The sequence below is a fragment of the Sphaerodactylus townsendi genome, linkage group LG05 (assembly GCF_021028975.2).
Source record: "Sphaerodactylus townsendi isolate TG3544 linkage group LG05, MPM_Stown_v2.3, whole genome shotgun sequence".
Classification (NCBI taxonomy): domain Eukaryota; kingdom Metazoa; phylum Chordata; class Lepidosauria; order Squamata; family Sphaerodactylidae; genus Sphaerodactylus; species Sphaerodactylus townsendi.
In genome coordinates, this window is record NC_059429.1 from 96,237,589 (window position 1) to 96,257,574 (window position 19,986).

At 40.7% G+C, this 19,986-nt stretch overlaps 2 protein-coding genes across 3 annotated transcripts; one reads left to right on the plus strand and one right to left on the minus strand.

Annotated features, from left to right (window-relative positions):
- Positions 1–843: 843 nt before the first annotated feature.
- Positions 844–7,471, plus strand: TSHB (thyroid stimulating hormone subunit beta). Its single transcript, XM_048498255.1, has 3 exons — positions 844–946; positions 4,757–4,925; positions 7,129–7,471. Exons 2-3 carry the CDS (start codon positions 4,758–4,760, stop codon positions 7,369–7,371), a joined length of 411 nt encoding a protein of 136 aa, XP_048354212.1. The 5' UTR covers positions 844–946; position 4,757; the 3' UTR covers positions 7,372–7,471.
- A 1,820-nt stretch (positions 7,472–9,291) lies between these two features.
- On the minus strand, positions 9,292–17,536 carry LOC125433991 (mitochondrial glutamate carrier 1-like). Of its 2 annotated transcripts, none has more exons than XM_048498984.1 (9): positions 17,408–17,536; positions 16,482–16,607; positions 15,089–15,144; positions 13,823–13,913; positions 13,139–13,254; positions 12,596–12,797; positions 12,356–12,510; positions 12,006–12,081; positions 9,292–11,112 (listed from the first exon to the last, which is right to left on the minus strand). In XM_048498984.1, exons 1-9 carry the CDS (start codon positions 17,425–17,427, stop codon positions 10,953–10,955), a joined length of 1,002 nt encoding a protein of 333 aa, XP_048354941.1. In that variant the 5' UTR covers positions 17,428–17,536; the 3' UTR covers positions 9,292–10,952. The 2 variants fall into 2 exon arrangements, with proteins under 2 accessions (XP_048354941.1, XP_048354940.1); XM_048498983.1 differs by having other exon boundaries at positions 13,139–13,257.
- Positions 17,537–19,986: the final 2,450 nt, after the last annotated feature.

Below are 19,986 nucleotides of genomic sequence, written 5' to 3' on the forward strand. Positions count from 1 at the left end.
AACTCCTGTGAATCCCATTTCAGAGTTAGAGTGACCTGGAAACTCTTATGTAATATTGCAAAAGCAACAAAATCTTCATGGCATATGTTTGCTATGTCATCATTGTGGAATGATACTAAATTAATTAATGTTGCATTCAGATCCTCTGTCCACCTATTATATACATCTGTCGTAGAGACCCTGAAAGGAAGGCATGATACTAGCAACCCATGGACCGATGAACAGACTGCCCTGAAATCAAACATGACCTAAAAGGAAACTCACACACATACTTGCACACAATACTATTGTCACTGCAACAGTATCCACTAGGGCATTGTTTTAGCTTCCCTCACAGGAGTGACTGTCAATCATTTACTTCTATGGCAGAAGGAGTGGACACTCCCACAATTGCTAGGACTGGATTGAGAGCTAAATGTGACTCTTCATGTGGCCATTTCTCAGTTTTTGCTGAGACATGCTTGACCTAATGCAGGTTTAAAAACAGGCCTTCCTTCTCCATCATACACCGTAGCTGGGGAACAGGGTCACGACTGAACCTGGGTTGTTTCTTTTGTGATATTTCTTTTCTGATGAATGCAAATGCTTGCTTAAATTGACATGTGTATTTTCGAACTGACACAGAAAATGAAGAGTTAATGTTAAAGTAATTAGTTTTGTAGTCCAGCTGCTAGGTGGATATGTTATAGTTGTTATTGTAATCCTTCTTGCTAAAATATGAATCTTCAGTAGATAATATTGAAACAGATGCAGCAATTAATGTAATTATATAAACAGGAAGATCATCCAGGAATTAACTAGGAGAATATAAAATGCCCTCGGGGCTGGCACTAGGGTCATTGTCTCCTCAGCTCTTCAATTCAGAACCAGATTCCTGTATGAAGGGAAAAGCTGGATACTAAGAGCCTGCTCAGTTCTGGATCTGGCATCATTGCAAATCTAATAGGTAGGTAACTAGCTCAGGGTTTTGTGGGGAGGGGGTGATTTGGACAGGAATGACTGTAATACTGTGAATACTGCAACCTGTGTTCTAAGCAGGATTAATATGGTTTCTTCTTAGGAAGCACTGAATATGACTCCTTGCTAGCATTTGTTTACTAGCTTTTTCCCATTTGCCATCTTTAGCAGGATCAACAGGTGCTCCTTTTCTCTAAGGAATAACTTTCAGGACCATACATTCCTAAGCATTATGTTTACTCTGGAATGTTTTATTTATTATTATCATTTTAATTTCTATCTTGCTTTTCTCTCTAATCAGGTCACAAAAGTTGCCCATCATATCATTTTCTCTTCCACCACTTTATCCTCACAACAAGCGCCTTGTGAGGTAGGCTAGGCTGAAAGATTGTGATGAGCCAAGGGGAAAGACTGTGACAGGCCTGGCAAGCTTCCATGGCAGAGTAGGAATTCAAACGCAGTTATCCCAGGTTCTACCCAGGTTTGACCACTATACAATTCTGCCATTTGTAACATAACTAGTCTGTAGCTCCTTCCAAATGGAGGTTTTGTTACAGTTTTAGAGAGGGACCATGAAAACATGGTCCTTCTTTAATTGTCAATGTCATACATTTTCTCCTGCTTTGCTGTGCTCTTTCCCAGACCAGGTGTGGTATGATCTCAAGTTTTGCTGAGGCTGCTCCCAATGCACACAGAAACTGTAGCAACAACCATGTTTTGAAGTGTGTGTTTCTTGGCTCAATCTAAGAAAGGAAGAAGCAGAAACTTTTTGTTTCTTTGTTATTTATTTAGACCAGGGGTAGGGAACCTGCGGCTCTCCAGATGTTCAGGAACTACAATTCCCATCAGCCCCTACCAGCATGGCCAATTGGCCAATTGGCCATGCTGACAGAGGCTGATGGGAATTGTAGTTCCTGAACATCTGGAGAGCCGCAGGTTCCCTACCCCTGATTTAGACCATCTCCAGAGCCCCAGTCATTTCAGACAGCCCATGGTTTATGACTGGCAGGATATGTATTATTGGACAAGTGTCTCTCTCAGTTGCCTGATTTTGAAGAAACAGGCACACTTTTTCAGCAAATCTGATCCTCAGATGCAAAGGGTGAATGGTAACAATAACAGGAAGAAGAAGAAGAAAAAGACAATTGTTGAAGGAAAGTTTGGGAAAAAAATACCCTGGTCCTAGTAAGGAGGTTCTCTGAATTAGGACAAGGAAGGGTGCAATTGAACATGGAAATTTCCTGGAAAGGGGAAAAAAGTCTGCCCAAGTAACTTTCCTCAGGACTCTTATTAACATATTTATTATCATTCTTAATTAAGAGTTTATTGCCTGGTCATGTCCCCCGTAGCCTAGCATGGACACAAATTAGAATGATGGTTGCAAGTAATGGATAGTTTGAGGATAAGTTTATGATGATGGATGTGACCATCTGATTTCATAATGTCATAGGATTTATTTATTTAAATTATTTATTTACATTTATTCCCTGTCCTTTACTTTTAAGAAGACAATTAGAAAATTTCCATTTGTACACAATGCTAGTAGCAAGGTGATGTGATCATTTAATTATTTTGTAATAGTTTTTGTCCCGGTCTCCCTGCAGGGCCCCTGCCAGGGCCCCGGTTGCCAACCTGCCTTCCCTTGCCCAGGTGATGGAACCCCCATCCTCATTCCCATTCTCCGGGGAGTGGACCAACTGGGACAGCCATTGAAGCCACAGTGTGTCTAAGGGCCTGAGAGAGTGGGGCTGAGTACCACTGGGGTGGGGGATGGCCATCTCCCAGTCTTTTCCCCATCTGCGGTCTCTTTGTCCTCTCTTCCTCACCTTCTCTATCTGCTGTCCCCTACTCCGACTCCTCTCCAAGCTCTTCCCTCCCCACTTTCCCCCCATACATCCTTTCCTCTTGCTTTACTCCCACCCCAAACCCTCCTCCAGGGCTCCATTCCTTCCCTTCCCCATCAGCTGTTCCCCAACCCCGTTCTCCCCTCTCATCTCCAACCACCACACCCTCCTCAGCCCATTCAGCCCAGCCCCTTTTATTCCTTCCTTCCGTCCCTCCATCCCTCAAAAGTCCCTCCCAATTCTGATTCTCCCCCTCCCTACAGTCTTGCATGGCCAAGTGGCGGCTCCTGCCTTGACCCCGGCCAAGGCCTCCCAGCTGGCCCCACCTGTGGCTGACACAAGGCCCAGCTGAGCCTCCCGGCCCTTGTCCTCCCCCATTCTCTGGGTGCTCCCTCGGCGGCCCCCCGTCTTGGCACTGAGCTGGCCAGGATGAGCTCCCAGAGTTTGGGGAGGGGGCTGCCCCTGCACCTGGACAGTTTTGTTAGCTGTCAGTAATTTTGGGGGTTCAATTTTTGATGCTGGTTTTAGTGCCTATAACACCCTTCATATCTACAGGACCACCTCTCCTGTTAAGTTCCTTTACAGCCCTGTTCACAAGTTATAGTGAAAGCATGTACAATCTGTGTACAATGTATAATACATGTGAGGAACAATTCTCATATTACATTCAATGCATGTACAGCTAAGCATATGATTTCTACCCCAGGCTTATCTAAGCACAGGCACCCAGTTTCATTTATAAAATGAATCCACATTGGCTGTTTCGTACAGATGCAGGTTGAACACGCATTCATTGTGATATGTAGACAAGGTTTGAGTCAGCCTTGCTCATGTAAGCAGGGTCGCTTGGAGACCCCCCTCCTGCAGACAAGTGATCTATTACAGCCCGTGCTTCAGCCTTCTCTAGTGTAGCTCCTGCTTGTTAAAACCATTCAGCAGAGGACGTTAGGAAATGATTTGATTTGATTTGATATTCAATTTGTATACCGCCCTCCCCCGGAGGGCTCAGGGTGGTGAACAACATTGTAAGAAAACAATGACATAGGAATACAAAACCAGCAATTCACAATAGTACCATCAGGTTAATCACAACTAATGAACTAAATAGCAGCATCACCAACATTAATATTGCATCTCATAACAACAACAACATAGTAATTACAATTAACAATATAACATTTTATAATAAGAGCACAATAAAACAATAATAACAGTGATATAGCATAACAGTATCCCAATTACAGTTCACACAGCAGCATAAATCCACAAAAACATCATTACACAGCAAATAAATCATATACCCTCCCCAAACTCAATAGCCTATTATTTAACCTAATATAGTATAGACTAATGAACGATAGATGGCGACTTCCTAATCATTACCTAATCTGGGTGACCTAAACAACAATAATCTTACCTACACTACAAAGTCAATTTAGTGAATACAGTCTCAATCTATCCCTGATTCTCCTTATCACTAACTAACCTTACCCTTTAGCATGTCAAACTTCTGTCCTTCTGCAGATTATGTAAGAGCCAAAGTACATGTTATAGCAGACATGCGTTCAACTTCATATGTTGGAAAAATATAGCCATTTAAAAATTTCTGTGAGGGCCAGATCCTGATCATGGCGTGGCATCAAAACAGCTATTTTGACACTTGAAAAGCACACTGGGGGTTAGATCTGCGTCTGCCATATTGGCTCTAAAATAAAACTTTTGGGGAGGACTTTATAGCAGCTAGGCTTTCTGTTTTAAATTCTTGTATGATAGACGTTTTACTGATATTTGTTAGTTTAAAGATTATTATATACTGACTTTAAATATTTTGTCTAAAGGCGTTAAAGACCTTTGTAACCTTTTGAAGATGAATGTTTGAGTTTCCTTTGACAAAGACTGACTAGGTATGTTGTAAATAGATAACGCAGCTTACTTTGCTTTCCCTTTACATCCAGCATGGATCCAGCCCTTTTCATCACACGTTTCCTAGTCTTTGTACTTACTGTAGGGCAAAGCATGTCCCTCTGTATCCCTGTTGATTACGTCATCCATGTGGAGAAGAGAGAATGCGCCTATTGTTTGGCTATCAACACCACCATCTGCGAAGGATTCTGCATGACATGGGTACATTTCTTACAAGATGAGTTCCTTCTCACTACTTGGTTACCAATTGAATGATAATGGTCTCTTTTATTTAATTAAAAGGCGCAGCAGAGTCACAAAAGTATCGCTGAGGGAGAATCATTTGAAATCGCATTAAGTGGGCTATTTGCTCACTGTAGGACTGATAGTTTTTGCTCTTGTTTTATCAAGAGTTTAAAGGCTAAGTACAAATACATTGGTAAAGTACAGTGTCAGACTTGTAAACTGGAACAGGCAAGGGAATCATAGGGGGCAGGAGGAGGAGGAAATTGACAATGAGAAGCACACAGGTTAGTTGAAGGCACAAGTGAAGCAGAAGATCACCACATTCAAAATGGAGCTGGATTATTGGAGGAAAGGGAATCCCACTAATGAGGAGCTGCAACAGCAAATGGATGGGTATAAGAAGTGAGTTTAACAAGTAGTCTAGAAGTAGTCGATCGGGCAAAGGGGGAGGGATGGCGCCTTCCAGCTGCTGCCGTTCGCACGGCAGCGGCTGGAAGCCACCGTTTTCCAACAACCTCGCTCGGACAAAGGGCTACAAGCGTTTGAGAAAACCAGGACCTTGGATTTTGTTGGATTGATTGAAAGCCGATTAGAAGTGCTGTAGTTGTTACATTTGAGGAGTAAATTCTTGAGGCCAACCCTTGAGTGGGACAGCAAAACTGCATCATCGGCATATAATAGGATTGGAACTGGAACATTCTCCAAATGAGGACAATGAGAGTTTGTGCTGTTCAGGGTTGGGGCAGTGTTGTTCAGAAAGAGATTAAACAGTACAGGAGCTAGGACAAAACCTTGCTTGACTCCTCCAGAAAGAATAATTTTGGGGGTTAAGTGGTCTAATGGATTGATTCTGATTTGGCAGGTGGGATTTTTTTAGAGTGACATTGTTAGCCTGAGGAGTCTGGGGTCCATTCCAAGTTTCATCAGTTTGGACCACAAGAGGCTGCATAAAGACTGAATTTGCCTTTCTGCACATATTTTGAGATGAGTGTATTCAAAATCAGGCAATGATCTAGGGCAGACTTCCCTTTCCTGAAGCCAATCTGTTTGATACCAATGATCTTTTCCACTGAGATCCAAGAAAGAAGATGATTCAACAGTAATTTGGCATACAATTTGCCAGAAATTGCCAAAAGGCTGATAGGTCTACAGTTAACTGGCAGATTGAAGAAAAACTAATAATTAAATTAACCCTCTTCAAAATATTGCTGGGCAGAAGGCTACATAGAAAGGTTCTCCCTTACTGGAGGTTTTCAAGTAGATTGTTCAGAATGCTCTAATTGTTCAGAATGCTCTAATTTTGGGTTTCCTACACTAAGCAGGGTGTGTGACTAGATACCCTATATAGACGCCTTCCACTTTATGCTTCTTTAACAAGATTAAAGTTTGTAAGGATTAGCATGGAGAAAAAAATTAAGAAAACCAGTTTTATCTGGGCTTGAGATATTCAAGAAAAAAATGGCAGTTAGACTCAAAAAATAATGTTAAGGAAGAGAAACAATCTGGCATACAGTTTTAGGGTAAAAAGAGCATGTAAAATTATAGGATAAACCCTGATGGGTAGGTGCTAGCATAAAAACAGTGGCAGGGGCAGAGCTTTGGGAACCCCAACAGAAAGGAGAGGTAGAATGGGGAGGGGGAGATTACCTCTGAGAGAGTGTGGATACCTACAGAAGTAGTAAATCATTTTGTTTGTGTTGCAGTGAAAGTTTGCTTAAGCAGTCCGGGGAGTGTGGTCGTTGCCATCCTTCCTTCTGTGTACAAGATATGAGTTCTTAGAGAAGTTTTGAGCTGGATCCAAGCATATATGTATTAACTACTCACGCATACTTCCAGTGGACTTCCTCCAAACCATAATCATATGCTGCAAATTTAGAAATATGACCTTGGTTATTTTTCAGAAAGGTTCCCAGTGTTAGTCATGCTGAGGAACCCATGCTGCAGGGCTAACCTCAGCATCACAAATTTAGAATTATGGTGTTCCATGCATGTGCTTGGCTTAGTTTAGAAACTTCTCTGAAGGACTAAATAGCCTTTTTGTTTCAGCAGAAAAAATGTTGGGACTGCTGGGGACTGGCTGGCTGTGTGAATAGACTATTTGAGCACAACACAAAATATCTGAGTTGATTTAAACAAAATTCTTCCAGGAGAAGAAATAACTCTTGGTGTTACTTTACAGGACAGCAATGGTAAGAAGCTGCTGCCCCGAAGTGCCCTGTCCCAGGAGGTATGCACATATAAGGACATGGTGTACCGGACTGTTCTGATCCCTGGCTGCCAGCACCATGCTGCCTCGTACTATTCCTACCCTGTTGCAGTAAGTTGCAAATGTGGGAAATGCAATACTGACTACAGTGACTGTGTGCAGGAGGCCAGCAGGGCTGGCTATTGCGCTATGTTCAAGAAGCGACATGGCCCTTGAAGTTCTGGCCAGCTGCCATCTGCTCATGCATACAGCTGTTCCTTTGCCACATGGCAAATGACTGGCAGCCAAGAATAAATAGAATGGGTAGTATATTCAACACTTGTCCTATCCAATTATTCTGAGAGAAAAATGAAACAAAATCAGCTGCTATTTGACCATTCGACTTAGAACTCAAACATGTTTCTCTGAAGAGGCATAGTAAGAGGGACAAAGAGAGAATGGGGACTCTCATTCCTTCTGCATTCATGGCACCTCCTAGAGAATACGTGAGTTATTGCAGTATCTTTCTATTTTATTTTTGTATTTGTATTTTATTGATTTTATACCCCTCCCCCACCCCCCAACCAAAGCTGGTCTCAGGGTGGTGTTCAAACATATTTAAAACAGTGAAACTAACACATAAAATCCCAAGCACACATATCATTTAAAAACCTTAAGATGGCAAGCACAGAATAAATCTATGAAGAACTGCTGAGGCCCAGCTTGGACATACTTCCACACATGCAGAATACCTGGACAGCTTCCACACATGCAGAATAATGCACTTTCAATCCACTTTCACAACTGTTTGCAAGTGGATTTTGCTATTCCGAACAGCTGCAAAGTGCATTGAAAGTGGATTGAAAGTGCATTATTGTGCATGTGCGGAAGGGGCTATAAACCCTCATTAAAATACTGTTTGAGCATGGGCAATCGGGGGGGGGGGGGACACAGAATTACAATGTGTTAATGGTGTATTGTTGTTTCAGGGAGGCCAGCAGATGGCATCAGGATGCACGGGTAGCCTCAGCCAAAAGTCCGGTGGAACATCTCTGTCTTACAGGCCCTGTGGAACTGTTAAGATCAACTGACAGAGAGTTCCACCAGGCTGGAGCCAGGGTACAAAAAGCCCTCGTTCTGGTGAAGGCCAGTCACATGTCCCTGTGGTCAGGGACAACCAGAAGATCTTTATTGGAGGACCAAAGCATCCTCCACAGACAATACGGGCTCATGCAGTTCTACAGAGTCTCAGGTGTGCCTTGCCTCTCACCTAGCCTGCCTGTCATCAGAGGGTCCATCCCCAGGATTGCTGCAGCTGCCACACTGGTTTTTGGGGCTGCTTACTTTGGAAGCTGCCACGGCTGCCTCCGCCTCTCCCTTCCTGCTGCAGGTGGTCTTCCTTCTCCTGGTGAGTCTTGCCCGTACTCCCAGGGGTCTAGGGAGGCTGGGGCAGGGTTGTTGCCCCCAGCCCTGGACACATTGGGACGTTGTTTGCTATCACTTGCCTCTGTGTATTCCTTGGAAGTCTCCCATCCAAATACTGATTGAGTCTGAGAGCAAGTTTCTATGGTGCGAATAGTGATTTAGTTTGACACTTTAACTACTATACCATGGTAGATCTCAATACAACTAGAGAGAGAACAAATTATTGACATTTAGGATAAAAACAAAGGGACAATGTTATATTTCTGTCAATAGAAACATTGCTGATTATGCTTTTGCTTTAGGAGAAGACCTGAGACTCTCTGAGCTATATCCTTGTACCTTATTATGAAGTAATTTGTATATATTTTGCAGTGAGCGACAAATAGATTGAAAGCCACTTTCAAAGAAACACAAATTCAGACTGTTCACTCCTGTTTCCAAGGCCTTACATACTCAGTTTGGCACATTGTAGTGTCTCACAGGCCATGTTGTCCATGTGAATGTAAAGGCCTTGTAGCAGCTATATTTCATACATCATTTGTAGAGTGTATGTTCACAACAAGTAATGTTGTTGTTCCCTTGGCTCCACTCACAGGAAACTGGCACATAGCAGCCTATTAATTGATAGATAAGTCATCTGAATCTTTTGGAAAATTGGATGGACAAATTTCCAATTAAGCAAACAAGGTGGTTGTTAGGTCTCGAACCTTGAAGCAATAAACAGACTCTGTATTGTTGATCAGCAGCGTTTATTAATCAGCATTGAAGAACCCAGCTAGTTCTGGGGAACCTGGCTTTTGCTACCCTGTTTTATTACAGTGTTGATCCCCCTCCCATTTCCCCAAGGAATGTTCTCAATATAGAGAAAGAGTTAATTTGGAGCAGAGGCTCCCCAGGCTCGGCAATAGACAGAGGTAAAGCTATCTGGCACCCTACTCCAACAGGACAATGGAAACAACCCAGTTTTCCATTAGACTAAAGTGTCAGGGGAAAGCCTGGTTATTTACGTGGCATGTGAAGCCATAAAGCAAAGATCAAGGAAAGAATATTCCAGAATAGCAGTGATAACATATAGCAGACTGGTTACATATATCTTACAGCGAGGTAGTTACATATATCTTGTAGCAGTTACATTAGGCTAGGAATGCATCTCAGTCACTAGATACAATCCCCCAGACAGGTAGCAATGTTCATAGACCACACAGCAATGTATTCATCAGAATATCAGGTAACAGAAGAACTGAATATAGAGAAATCAACACATCCCATGCATGCCCAGTCCAAACCTTTAATAAGCATAGATCACAAAGGACATTCAGCAGGGACTTAATAAATACAAGCACACACACACATTGTCACTACTCAGGTGTGAATCTTTTATTGTGCCTGGGTAAAGTGTATAACTTCTGCACCATGTACATGGAATTTGTGATATGTCTAGAGACAACCTTATACTTCCTCAGTAAAGAACATATACAACTTTCTCTCTCCACCTTGATGACAGCCTCTCAGGTAAGCCCAGTGATATGAACAGTACACTTAGCATACAGCTTCATACAACATAGATAAAGTGCTTAGCAGTCTGGCTACAAAACACATTGTTAACAAGAAGGCATATTCCTCAGCTTCAACTGAAGCAGTAGTAGATTTTGGAGAGCACTCCTGAGAATCTGTGGACTGACAGTGATACATGCACAACCTAGAGTGGTTATCCAAGTGCCTGTAAAGGCACTTCTGTAAAGGCAGAGAACAGTTGCCACAGGAACCAAAGTCTTTACTTTAAGACACAGTTGTAAGTTACAAACACAGATGTATAAAAACATACATATTTTTGTTCCCCAGTTTACTTTTGCTGACTGAGATAACAACAAAAGTAATTTTGTTGAATCTCATGTCATTGTGGCTGGAAATATTGCAGCTGGGGTCAGTCAATAACAGCTACACAATCCCAAGTGCAACTTCCTTGCTGAGTTCTCAAAAAAAAAAAACATGGCCCCACAGACGTTATTTTTTTAAAAAATATATTTTTTGTTTCATATATAAACATTTCTCAGTACATTATCCTCTGGCCTGGCTCAATAAAAAGAAACTGAGTCATTCCATTCTCAGAGGCTTGTCTTTCTAATCCCAAAGACACAATTTTACTCATACAGGTGTCTGACCTTGGTATCACAACACTGACCTTTAAAGTTACAAGAGATCACATGTTGCAACCTAGCCACATAGCCTCCAGAATCCTGGCAACAGTTACTAGGCCTTGACTTTGACTCCAAGTTCCCCAAAAGAAGAAACATCAGTAAGTCAATCTAAGCTGCCGCTGCATTCTTGTGAGTTGTCCACTGATGGTCCTTGTGGATTCTATTCCAGTAGATCCAAGGAATGAGATGGTAGGTCTAGGGGGAAAGTCCTCCATACTGGTACAGCTCAATGAGAAATTCTCCAACACCAATAAAATAAATACCTTGAGCTATACCAAAGAGAGGGGCAATAACCAGTGCTCTGCAGCCAGCTCCCTTCAGAAAAGCTAAGGGACCCTCATTCATCCAAATCTTCCTGTGAACAGAGAACAAAGCAAAGCACATTTAATTACAAGACTTTACCTCACTTTAATTAAAAACTATTTCAACTCAGCTGTGTTTACCTCTCATGTATTCACCCAGAAGTTCCCATGTATGCCCCTCCTGAGAACCCCAAACATTTCTTCCCTTGAAAATTTTATGGGATTGCCCTAAATCAGCTGTGACTTGATGACAAAAAAAGTTTATTGAAAATAAATAAATACACACTTAAAAGTCAAAATCTGCAATGGCTGTAATATTTGAAAACTGCTTTCTATATGGGTGCTGTGTGGTTTCCGGGCTGTATGGCCGTGTTCTAGCAGCATTATCTCCTGACTTTTCGCCTGCATCTGTGGCTGGCATCTTCAGAGGATCTATATGCTTTCTATATGGTCTGGCCTGGATACACTGAGACTCTTCAAGGCAGCATAATGCAGTATTGGCAGCTGCTAGTAAGCATATTCTCAATAACTGGTTTAATAATATGGAAACTCTCCTTCAAAGATTACAGCTGTGTGCTGAGCATTGGTCAGTTTCTTGCACCTTTATACACTCACTATCACTTCCATCTCACTGCACAAGTACTCTGGCAAAAATAGGCTTGGAGAAAAAACGTCATATTCCTTTAATAAAGACAATGGGATACTATTTAAAAGCAGATATTACATACTTTCAAGTCATGAAAAGGTTCAGTCGTTCATTTCTACCCTTAAGCCTCTATTAAAGGGATGGGACATTTTTCTCTAGACCAGATGGCAACCTAACTTAGACCCATCTGAGAATCAGCTCAAAAGGCACAGCATGTCATGTCTTCTTGAAGATTTAACACTTTTCTTATACTTCTGCAGTACAGGCTAGTTCACAAGTATGTATAAGTTCATTACTTACCTTGCACAATCTCTAATTCCAGTATAATTCTCCTCATTTCTTCCTTTGCCCATTGACTGAAGACGAGTTTTTATTACTGCAAAACAAAGTATTAATTGGTAGGTTAGAGGATGGATGCAGTCCTGGCTGAGAATGTCCCTTTGTAGTGTTTTACTTTCTCCTTTGTTTTAAAATTTATCCTGGATGCAACAACCTTCCCTACATAGAAAATCCAAACCAGATCAAGACTAGCTTCCAAGAATGGATATGAAAAATAATTTCCTGCGTATCTTCCTTTGACTATTGGACTGTTCAGCATCAAGCACAGTAAATCATGAAAGCAGGAAAGCAGTAGACAAAATTTATCTTACCATCACAAGGATTGACTGATACAGCTGCCACTGAGCCAGCCATGCAGCCAGCTAGAAAAGAACGAATGAAAGGAGCCCTCTCCTCCAAGGAATCCTGTTTTGCTCTGTTCAGATGGGCAAACAGGGGGAAGTAGATGATGGAAAATGGGACATCCCTAGAAAAGAGGAGTCATTCATTTACATGAAGCCATATAGAGAACAGGTGTAGTAATGAGAAAAGCAAGAAGGCACCTTTCTAACCTCAGCAAGGTGGCTCCAAGACCCTTGTAGAGTCCTTTAATGCCCTGTGCATGCAGAAGCTCAGCTGCTATCTGTGTTGCAGAGATCCTCCTTGGAAGAACAGCAGGTCCTACGTTGTATGCTCTGGTCAGAACAGGACTCACACCTACAAGCTTGCATGCAGGAGTTGAACAGTGAACTCTGCTCACACATGGTTGCGATGCTGAAACAAAAGTAGATAATAAATATCAAGCTCATTAATCTCCTCAAGATTCTTATTGGATCTTCCTCATTTTCAATGTAAACCAATCCTGGAGGCATTTGAAAGGTTGCACATGTGAAGATCAGCTCCTTGTAAATCAAGTTACTTTGTCCCATGGGCCTCCTCATAAATACCACTAAAACAAAGTCTGTGTATCAGGGATGCCTGGCTACTACTACAGACCGTGATCTCTTGGTGCTATCTTCTATTACCATGTATAGAGAAGCTCACCCTTTAGGAAAAGTTAGAACTGATTTTCAGAGACAACCTTGATATATTGAGATATTGAGGAAAGCAGTTACCTAGCCTCCCTGCATCCTGAAGCTGGATTTTCAGCATCTCCATAGGAGTGGTGATGATAACTTGGCAGGTTCCAGCGCCGCAGCCAGCCATCATCTCCTTAGCTAAAGACAAGGTCCTTCTGAAACAAAAAACCACAACAGTCAAGGCAGAGCAAACTCAGCTGCTGAGCAAAATTCAAGTGAGGTTGTCACACCCTGTCAGTTCACCAGATTTATTATAAACAAGCCAGCAATTCAGAAGAACCTTTGTCATGTGATCTACTGATGATACTGACATAAATGAGGCATTGTGAATTGTCATCATTTTGGATTCTGCTTTCTGGTTCTCCTGCAAATATTATATACCTCATTAGAAGTTGAAGCATCATGACTAAGTCTTTCCCCTTTTCCTTGCACACTAGTGCCATTACTTTCATTCACCCATTCACCCAGCCGATTTCCTTTTAAAACACAGCTACTTCTCAATTCCATCTCAATGATTCTGAGTTTCCTATCTTCCTTTCCCCCATCTCACTTCATATAGTTTGCCCCAATGCTCAAAAGCTGCAATTCTTCATGAAAAATTACTGAGTTTTGCACAATTTGTTGCATTTACACAAGAAGGTCTTCAGATTCAAAAATGGACACAGAGTCTAACTTATATAAACTGTAAATGAAACAGTTGTAGCATATCAGATAACATACCCATCCTTGGCCAAGAGATGCCTAAAATAGTCATTAGCAGCCAGTTTGATTGCCTTCTCAGGTGTTACAAGGGTCAAATTTACAGCGGCACCTAAAAATAAGAGCACTTATGCTTTATTGCAACCAAGTGTAATATAATAAAAGTAATACAGTAATACAAACGTAATAAAAGTAATACAGTTGCAGTTCAATATGAGGGATTCTCATGTTCCAGTTAGTAGAAGACAAATTCAGTTGTAACTGATTGCCACTTCATGACATTTACTGTGACAGCTATACATCCAGTGCTGGGATTCAGCAGGTTCACACCACTTTGGCAGAACTGGTTGTTAAAGTGGTGCTTGTAAACAACTGGTTGTTAAATTATTTGAATCCCACCACTGTATACATCCTACAGAGTTCAACACTGCAGACAGCCCATTAACTTCAATACACTTACTATGAAGAAAACACCAAAGGACTGAAGTTTTAGAAGCTGCAATGTTCCACACACTTGCACAATTAATTTCAGCGAGAACTAGACACCCTTGGGATGTTGCCCCACAGCTTATAAAATAAGAGATACCACACATCTGAAGACTGTGTCTGAATAACTAGGACTCCTTCCGCACAGGCAAAATAATGCATTTTCAAACAACTTTCACAACTGTTTACAAGTGGATTTTGCTATTCCGCACAGCTTCAAAGAGCATTGAAAGCAGTTTGAAAGTGCATTATTCTGCATGTGCAGAATGAGCCTAGGGATAGTTGGGCTGATCACATTGGCCTTTCCCATGGCATCCTCAGCTGGGTTCTGATTTTTTGGGAAAGACCTATGTAAACCACACTACTTGGCTAGATCATTCAGACACTCTGGCTATGGGTACTTCTAAAGGATATCTTGTTCCCTAGCAAGTTATGTGAGGGGGTAGGATAGCTGCCTGTCTCTATTTCCTTCCCGGTCTTCAGTCTCCTCCTGGTGAGTATCTTGTTGCAAATTAGAAAAGGGATGTCAGCCAGTATCAGAACTAGAAGCTCATTCTGTTCTTCTGGAATACAGCACGGAACCACTACTAAAATGTCAGCAAATCTGAAAAATGATCACTATGGTTTCGTTCTGCCTGTGTTAAGTGTCTAAACGTTTTTGACTAAACTGAATGTTTAAAAATAGGGGGAAATCCATAAAAAAATTCTGACCATGTTTTAACGTTCTGGACAAAATGAATATGATAAAAGCTGTCTTCTTTGTTAACTATAGCCTATTATAAACACATGGAAAAGGCTCACCTCTATACATTCCAAAATAGCCTTCTGAACGTAGTGTTTTAATTAGACAATCCAACCTGAAAAATATATCAGGAAAAAAAGAAGTCAGGAACCTCTCCTTCCAGGACATGTGGAGGCATTTGCAGCAGCATCCCAGCTTCCATAAATGGATATTTTCTTTGCTGTATCATTGCATTTGTGAGCAGTTCTCTCTCTGTCACTAGTGATCTTTTTTAAAAATGGTAGCGGTATAACTTTATGGTGTTAAGACACTATATGCCAGTGTGAGAGGAAATGGAGAGGAAATCGCACCAGATATGGATGGATCCACAGAGATCCCAAGTCTGCTTTGAGGACAATGTTTCCAGAAAGATCGCAACAAAGCATTTTTGGAAAAAATGCAGCAAAGGTGGTGGAAATGCAGAAGCACCCGCGTCACACACACCCGTCCAAAAAGCCTAATGTGGTTTGGGAGAGAATTCAAAGCAAATGCTTTCTGAGGAAGAAAGTCTTCCCTATCGTTTACATCATTAAAAAATTGTTAACTTTTATCAGCAACAGTTAAAAAAACTCCAATACCTTATCATAGCAAATGAACGTAGCATTTGATGGTATATGATCATTTTATTGAGTCAGGACATAAAAAGGCTCATTTTCCAAACAACACATTGGCCCTTTCTGCACAGTCCAATTAACTCAGGATAATACTGCTAAAAAAACTGGGTTTTTTGGGGGTGTGTGCGTGTGACTTCACATGGCTCCAGTCCCTAAAGTGAGGCTGCCCCGCATTCCCCCCAGAAATGGGTTATTTGAGAATGATGCTATTTGTGATTCTTTCATTTTAATGTGTTTGGCAGCTGCTCACAAGCGAATGTGGGGGTCATGCCTGCCCACCCTCATGGCTATGCAGCATGGGAGGTGAGTATTCTGAAAAAAGCCGCTCTTCCCTGTGGCTCTGGTCGCTGCCTGCGTGGAGGTTTGTGAACGGGGCAAGAGGGAGAGTGGGTTCCTTTATCCCACCTGCAACTCACTCTCCCTGTGCCATGTGGAAAGCGCCATTGGCTTCCCGCAAACTTGTACGCAACTGGTTAATATAGCTACTTAGTTAACACTGCATACTTTATGCCATCAATCCATTGTTGATAACAGATTTGTTTAATATGTTTCTGCAAACAATGAGAAAGGACTATTCTAATACAAAGGCAACGAAAGTACAATAAGCACAGAATGTGAATGCTCCACAACTCTGGAAAATCTTACCTTAAATGAAATAATGAGTTGCTAAAGAAGCCAAACACAAAGGCAGAAGCAAAATTGCTTTTCTATTCTAAGTGCACCCTCTATTCTAGAAGATTTTATTAGAGAAACCTGGTTTATTGGATCACATTAATCAGGTAATCAAAAGATAACTTACATGCTTTTGTAAATTTGCTGCCCAGTCCTCTGGTTCTGTAGCCTGGTTTTAATTAGGTCAATTGGAAATATACAAGTAACTCCAATGATTCCAGCTGCTCCTCCATTGATGAGCTTTGCAGGCAAACTGAACAAGAGAAAATACAACTCAATGCAAACGGACTAAGAATATTCCGAAGTTTTTCTGAGCCCTGCAGAAGCAATGCACCATCCCAATATTTCACTGAGACATCTCAAACTCCCATTTCCTTAACCATTGCTTGTAACTAAGGATTAGCTCTTTGCGGCTTTTTGCTTCAGCACAATCAAACATTTAAGGCCATGTACACGCATCCCTATGCCATACATGCAAAAAACATGTATTTAACATATATAGGAATGGCTGCAATGCCTTACAATGTGATGGTACATTAATATTCTTAGATCTTACGTTTTCTCTGCAATAATGTGCTCTCCTCTCCTCTGTCATTCTCCTTTCCTTAAAACCATAGGGAAATAATCAGCTATTAGGTTCCGACTTTAACCCACTCCTGCCAAGGCATATCACTGAATCTAAAGAAGTGTGGCCAGAGATCCAAATGTTTAAAGTAAATGTGATTATTCAAGGGTACCACAACAAATTGCATCAAATATACTACTGTTCTGCAGATACCTCTGACATGTTCCCAAGAACAAGTAAGTCCTTGAATCTTTTATGAACCTCTCCAGATTTTTCTCTATTAGTTAACCTCTCAGTCTGAAGTCTTACTCTCACTTTAATCAATTCCTGACTACATCTACTTTTTAACACTCTTATACCATAACAATTGTTAATGCATTTGATTTTTAGAGCACTTGTCCTGCTCATTCTGTAAGTCTATCACAGGTTCATGCTAATTTCATGCGAATTTCTGATGTATTTTTTCAAAATATGGAAAAGATGCATACCTGATCTGTTTCTCTGCCATCTTCTTTGAGACTTCACCAAAGGAAAAGTGTTCCAAATTATTTTTGGTCAGTAAATACCAGCTGCCAATGCTGAGAAGTTGGTTCCTTTGAAGAGACAATTCTGTCTAATCTCTGTGGAGCGAATTGAAGCTTTAAAATCCACCTGTTCTATAAATAATCCAAAGTTCTCTCATTGGCTGTTCAAGAATACAGGCATTTCAAACAGCTCACACTGTCTCCAATTCAGTATGACAAATCAGAATATACTCTCATGGTCATGACTACTGTTACACCAAGTGTCATCATCTGTTATTAATACCTGGATTGCTAATTCGTGCCATAATGAAATTGCGACAGAAATGTAGGAATACCTGTGAAATTGGGGGGGGGGGGATGACATCGTTTGATGGAAAGAAAGGTGAAGATCTGATGCAATTTCAAAGTATGATTTTCTATGAGAACAAATGATATCTTGGCTAAAATATTATATAAACTTACTTGTGACTGACAATTCCAGATAAATACCTTTGTTACACCTGTTTCAGTCTACATGGACAGCTTGCAAAGTAACTACATACTACTTTTCTACTCTTGACATAAAATGTAAGAATCTCACAGCAGCTATCATTGTAACAGTTCATATTCTATTTTTCACATTCAATATTTATAAGTATATAACATTACTGAAAACGGGTTATATTTTATGGCCATTTCCATATATCATGTGGATCAAACCAGAATTTGACATCAACCACCCAGAGCCCCCCCTCTTCACCTCTTACTACTACAGCCTTGCAACTCACTTTAGGGTTTCTGACCAACAGTGTGAGGTTTTAATCCACTTATGGTGCCATAGGTTCTCCTGAAATGATAATAATCTTTAAAAGAAGTCTTGTGCTTCTGCAGTTTACAATGGATTTATGGGATGTACTTTTGACTAAAACACATTTTAGCTGCTTTGCATGACTTCCCACCTTCACTGTAACAAACAGGCAGATGGATATAATATTCACCTGTCAAAGTGCCACCTCTGAGGAGGAAAAGAAGACTCACATAAATACAAAACTCTATTAACTGATATTGATCTATGATTTCTTTTGTTCTGGTCACAATTTATTCCATCCCCAGTGGAATGTGGACATGATGACTTCTTCCCAAGCTTGCTAAACTATTATCACTAATACACTAGTATCGGCTCTAGACCAGGAGAGAAAGGTACCATCAAAGATGCAAGTACCTGGCCATGGTAGCAAGACACTAAGTAGGAGGTCTTTGACTTATATTTCTACCTTTGGTCACAGAGACTGATTATTACATGTCATCTTGGTCTAGTTTTGAAATTATTAATGTATTGTTTTAATGTCAGGGCCTTTTTGTATGATAAATATTATTTGACCCCTGAGGAAGGTCAACAAGCTGAAACATGTTTGGTCAAGGTCAATAATGGTCCTTTTTATTTATGTACACTTGTAAGGTTACTATTTGGGCCAAGGTATCTTTTTAAAAAATATTGTTATATGTTTATGTTTTTAACTTATAGATATTTAGCCTATATTTACATTCTTTTATTATGTTCTTAACTCTATTCTAATCTACACAAGGAATCACAACATTAGTATGATGAATTGTGTCAGAGCAATGTCCATGTCATATCTGAACTGCCAGGTGAATCACTGGGAATTTCCTGTACCCTTGCTAAGCTAAACACCAGTGGCAGCTCATTAAAAGAGTGAGTGACCAAGAAGTAAAGGCCACCCTTGGGAATAAGGTTTTTTACTATTAACATCACAGAAGTATGCTTTGTATGAACAATGGCCTATTTTTAGCTTGCTTTGATAGGCATAGTGAGCTATATAACTCATAGGGAAATTCCAGGTGCAGTACGTAAGAGTCACATTTTCGAAAGGAGCCTTAATTCTGCACAGTTGCTAAGCAGTAGAATTACACTGGCAGAGATGACCAAAAGCAAGAATATATCACCTTTATCATTCTTGCCTTAGGAAAATTATGGATCTCCATTTCTTTTGATAATACTCTTTAAAGCAAAAGAACAATATGCAGTTTTAAAAATAAAACATTAAAACATTTACCCAAAATGAATGACAAAGGCACAGCCACTGCAAACAAATATTGTACTTCTATGGGGAAAACCAATTCTCAAGGTTGTTCTTTCTCTCATTATCATATTTATGTATTTATTTTATTTCTGCAATTTACACCCCGCCCTATACCATAGTCTCAGGGCAGCTAACAAATGGGGATGAAACCCTGTTGAAACATACAAAGTTAAAATCAGAATAAAAACAGTTAAAACAATATATAAAATCCATTAAAATCCCATGGCTAGCATCAATGAGTGGGGCCTGGGCGGTCAACCACTAAAGGTCTGGGTAAAAAACCCAAATTATTCCTCAAGCTGCACCAGTGAAAATGTAAAATTCACTTAACCACTGTGCCTTGCTTCTGAAAACAGAGTAGGAACTCCAGCCTCATTTGCACTTGCATGATCCAGTTCACAGAGGAGCAAAAAGTACAGAAAGGTGTCTGTGTTCATATTTACTGAGGGAACTGAATCACTA

Bases quoted from the DNA above. Each gene is read 5' to 3' on its own strand.
- LOC125433991 (XM_048498983.1), bottom strand. From the start codon at position 17,427: ATGGCAGAGAAACAGATCAG. The intron at 12,798-13,138 runs GTAACTGCTTTC...CTTTTGTTTCAG, and splicing joins TCAGGATGCAGGGAGGCTAG to CATCGCAACCATGTGTGAGC. The intron at 11,113-12,005 runs GTAAGTAATGAA...CTCTGTTCACAG, and splicing joins GGAATTAGAGATTGTGCAAG to GAAGATTTGGATGAATGAGG.
- TSHB (XM_048498255.1), top strand. From the start codon at position 4,758: ATGGATCCAGCCCTTTTCATCACACGTTTCCTAGTCTTTGTACTTACT. The intron at 4,926-7,128 runs GTACATTTCTTA...GTTACTTTACAG, and splicing joins AAGGATTCTGCATGACATGG to GACAGCAATGGTAAGAAGCT.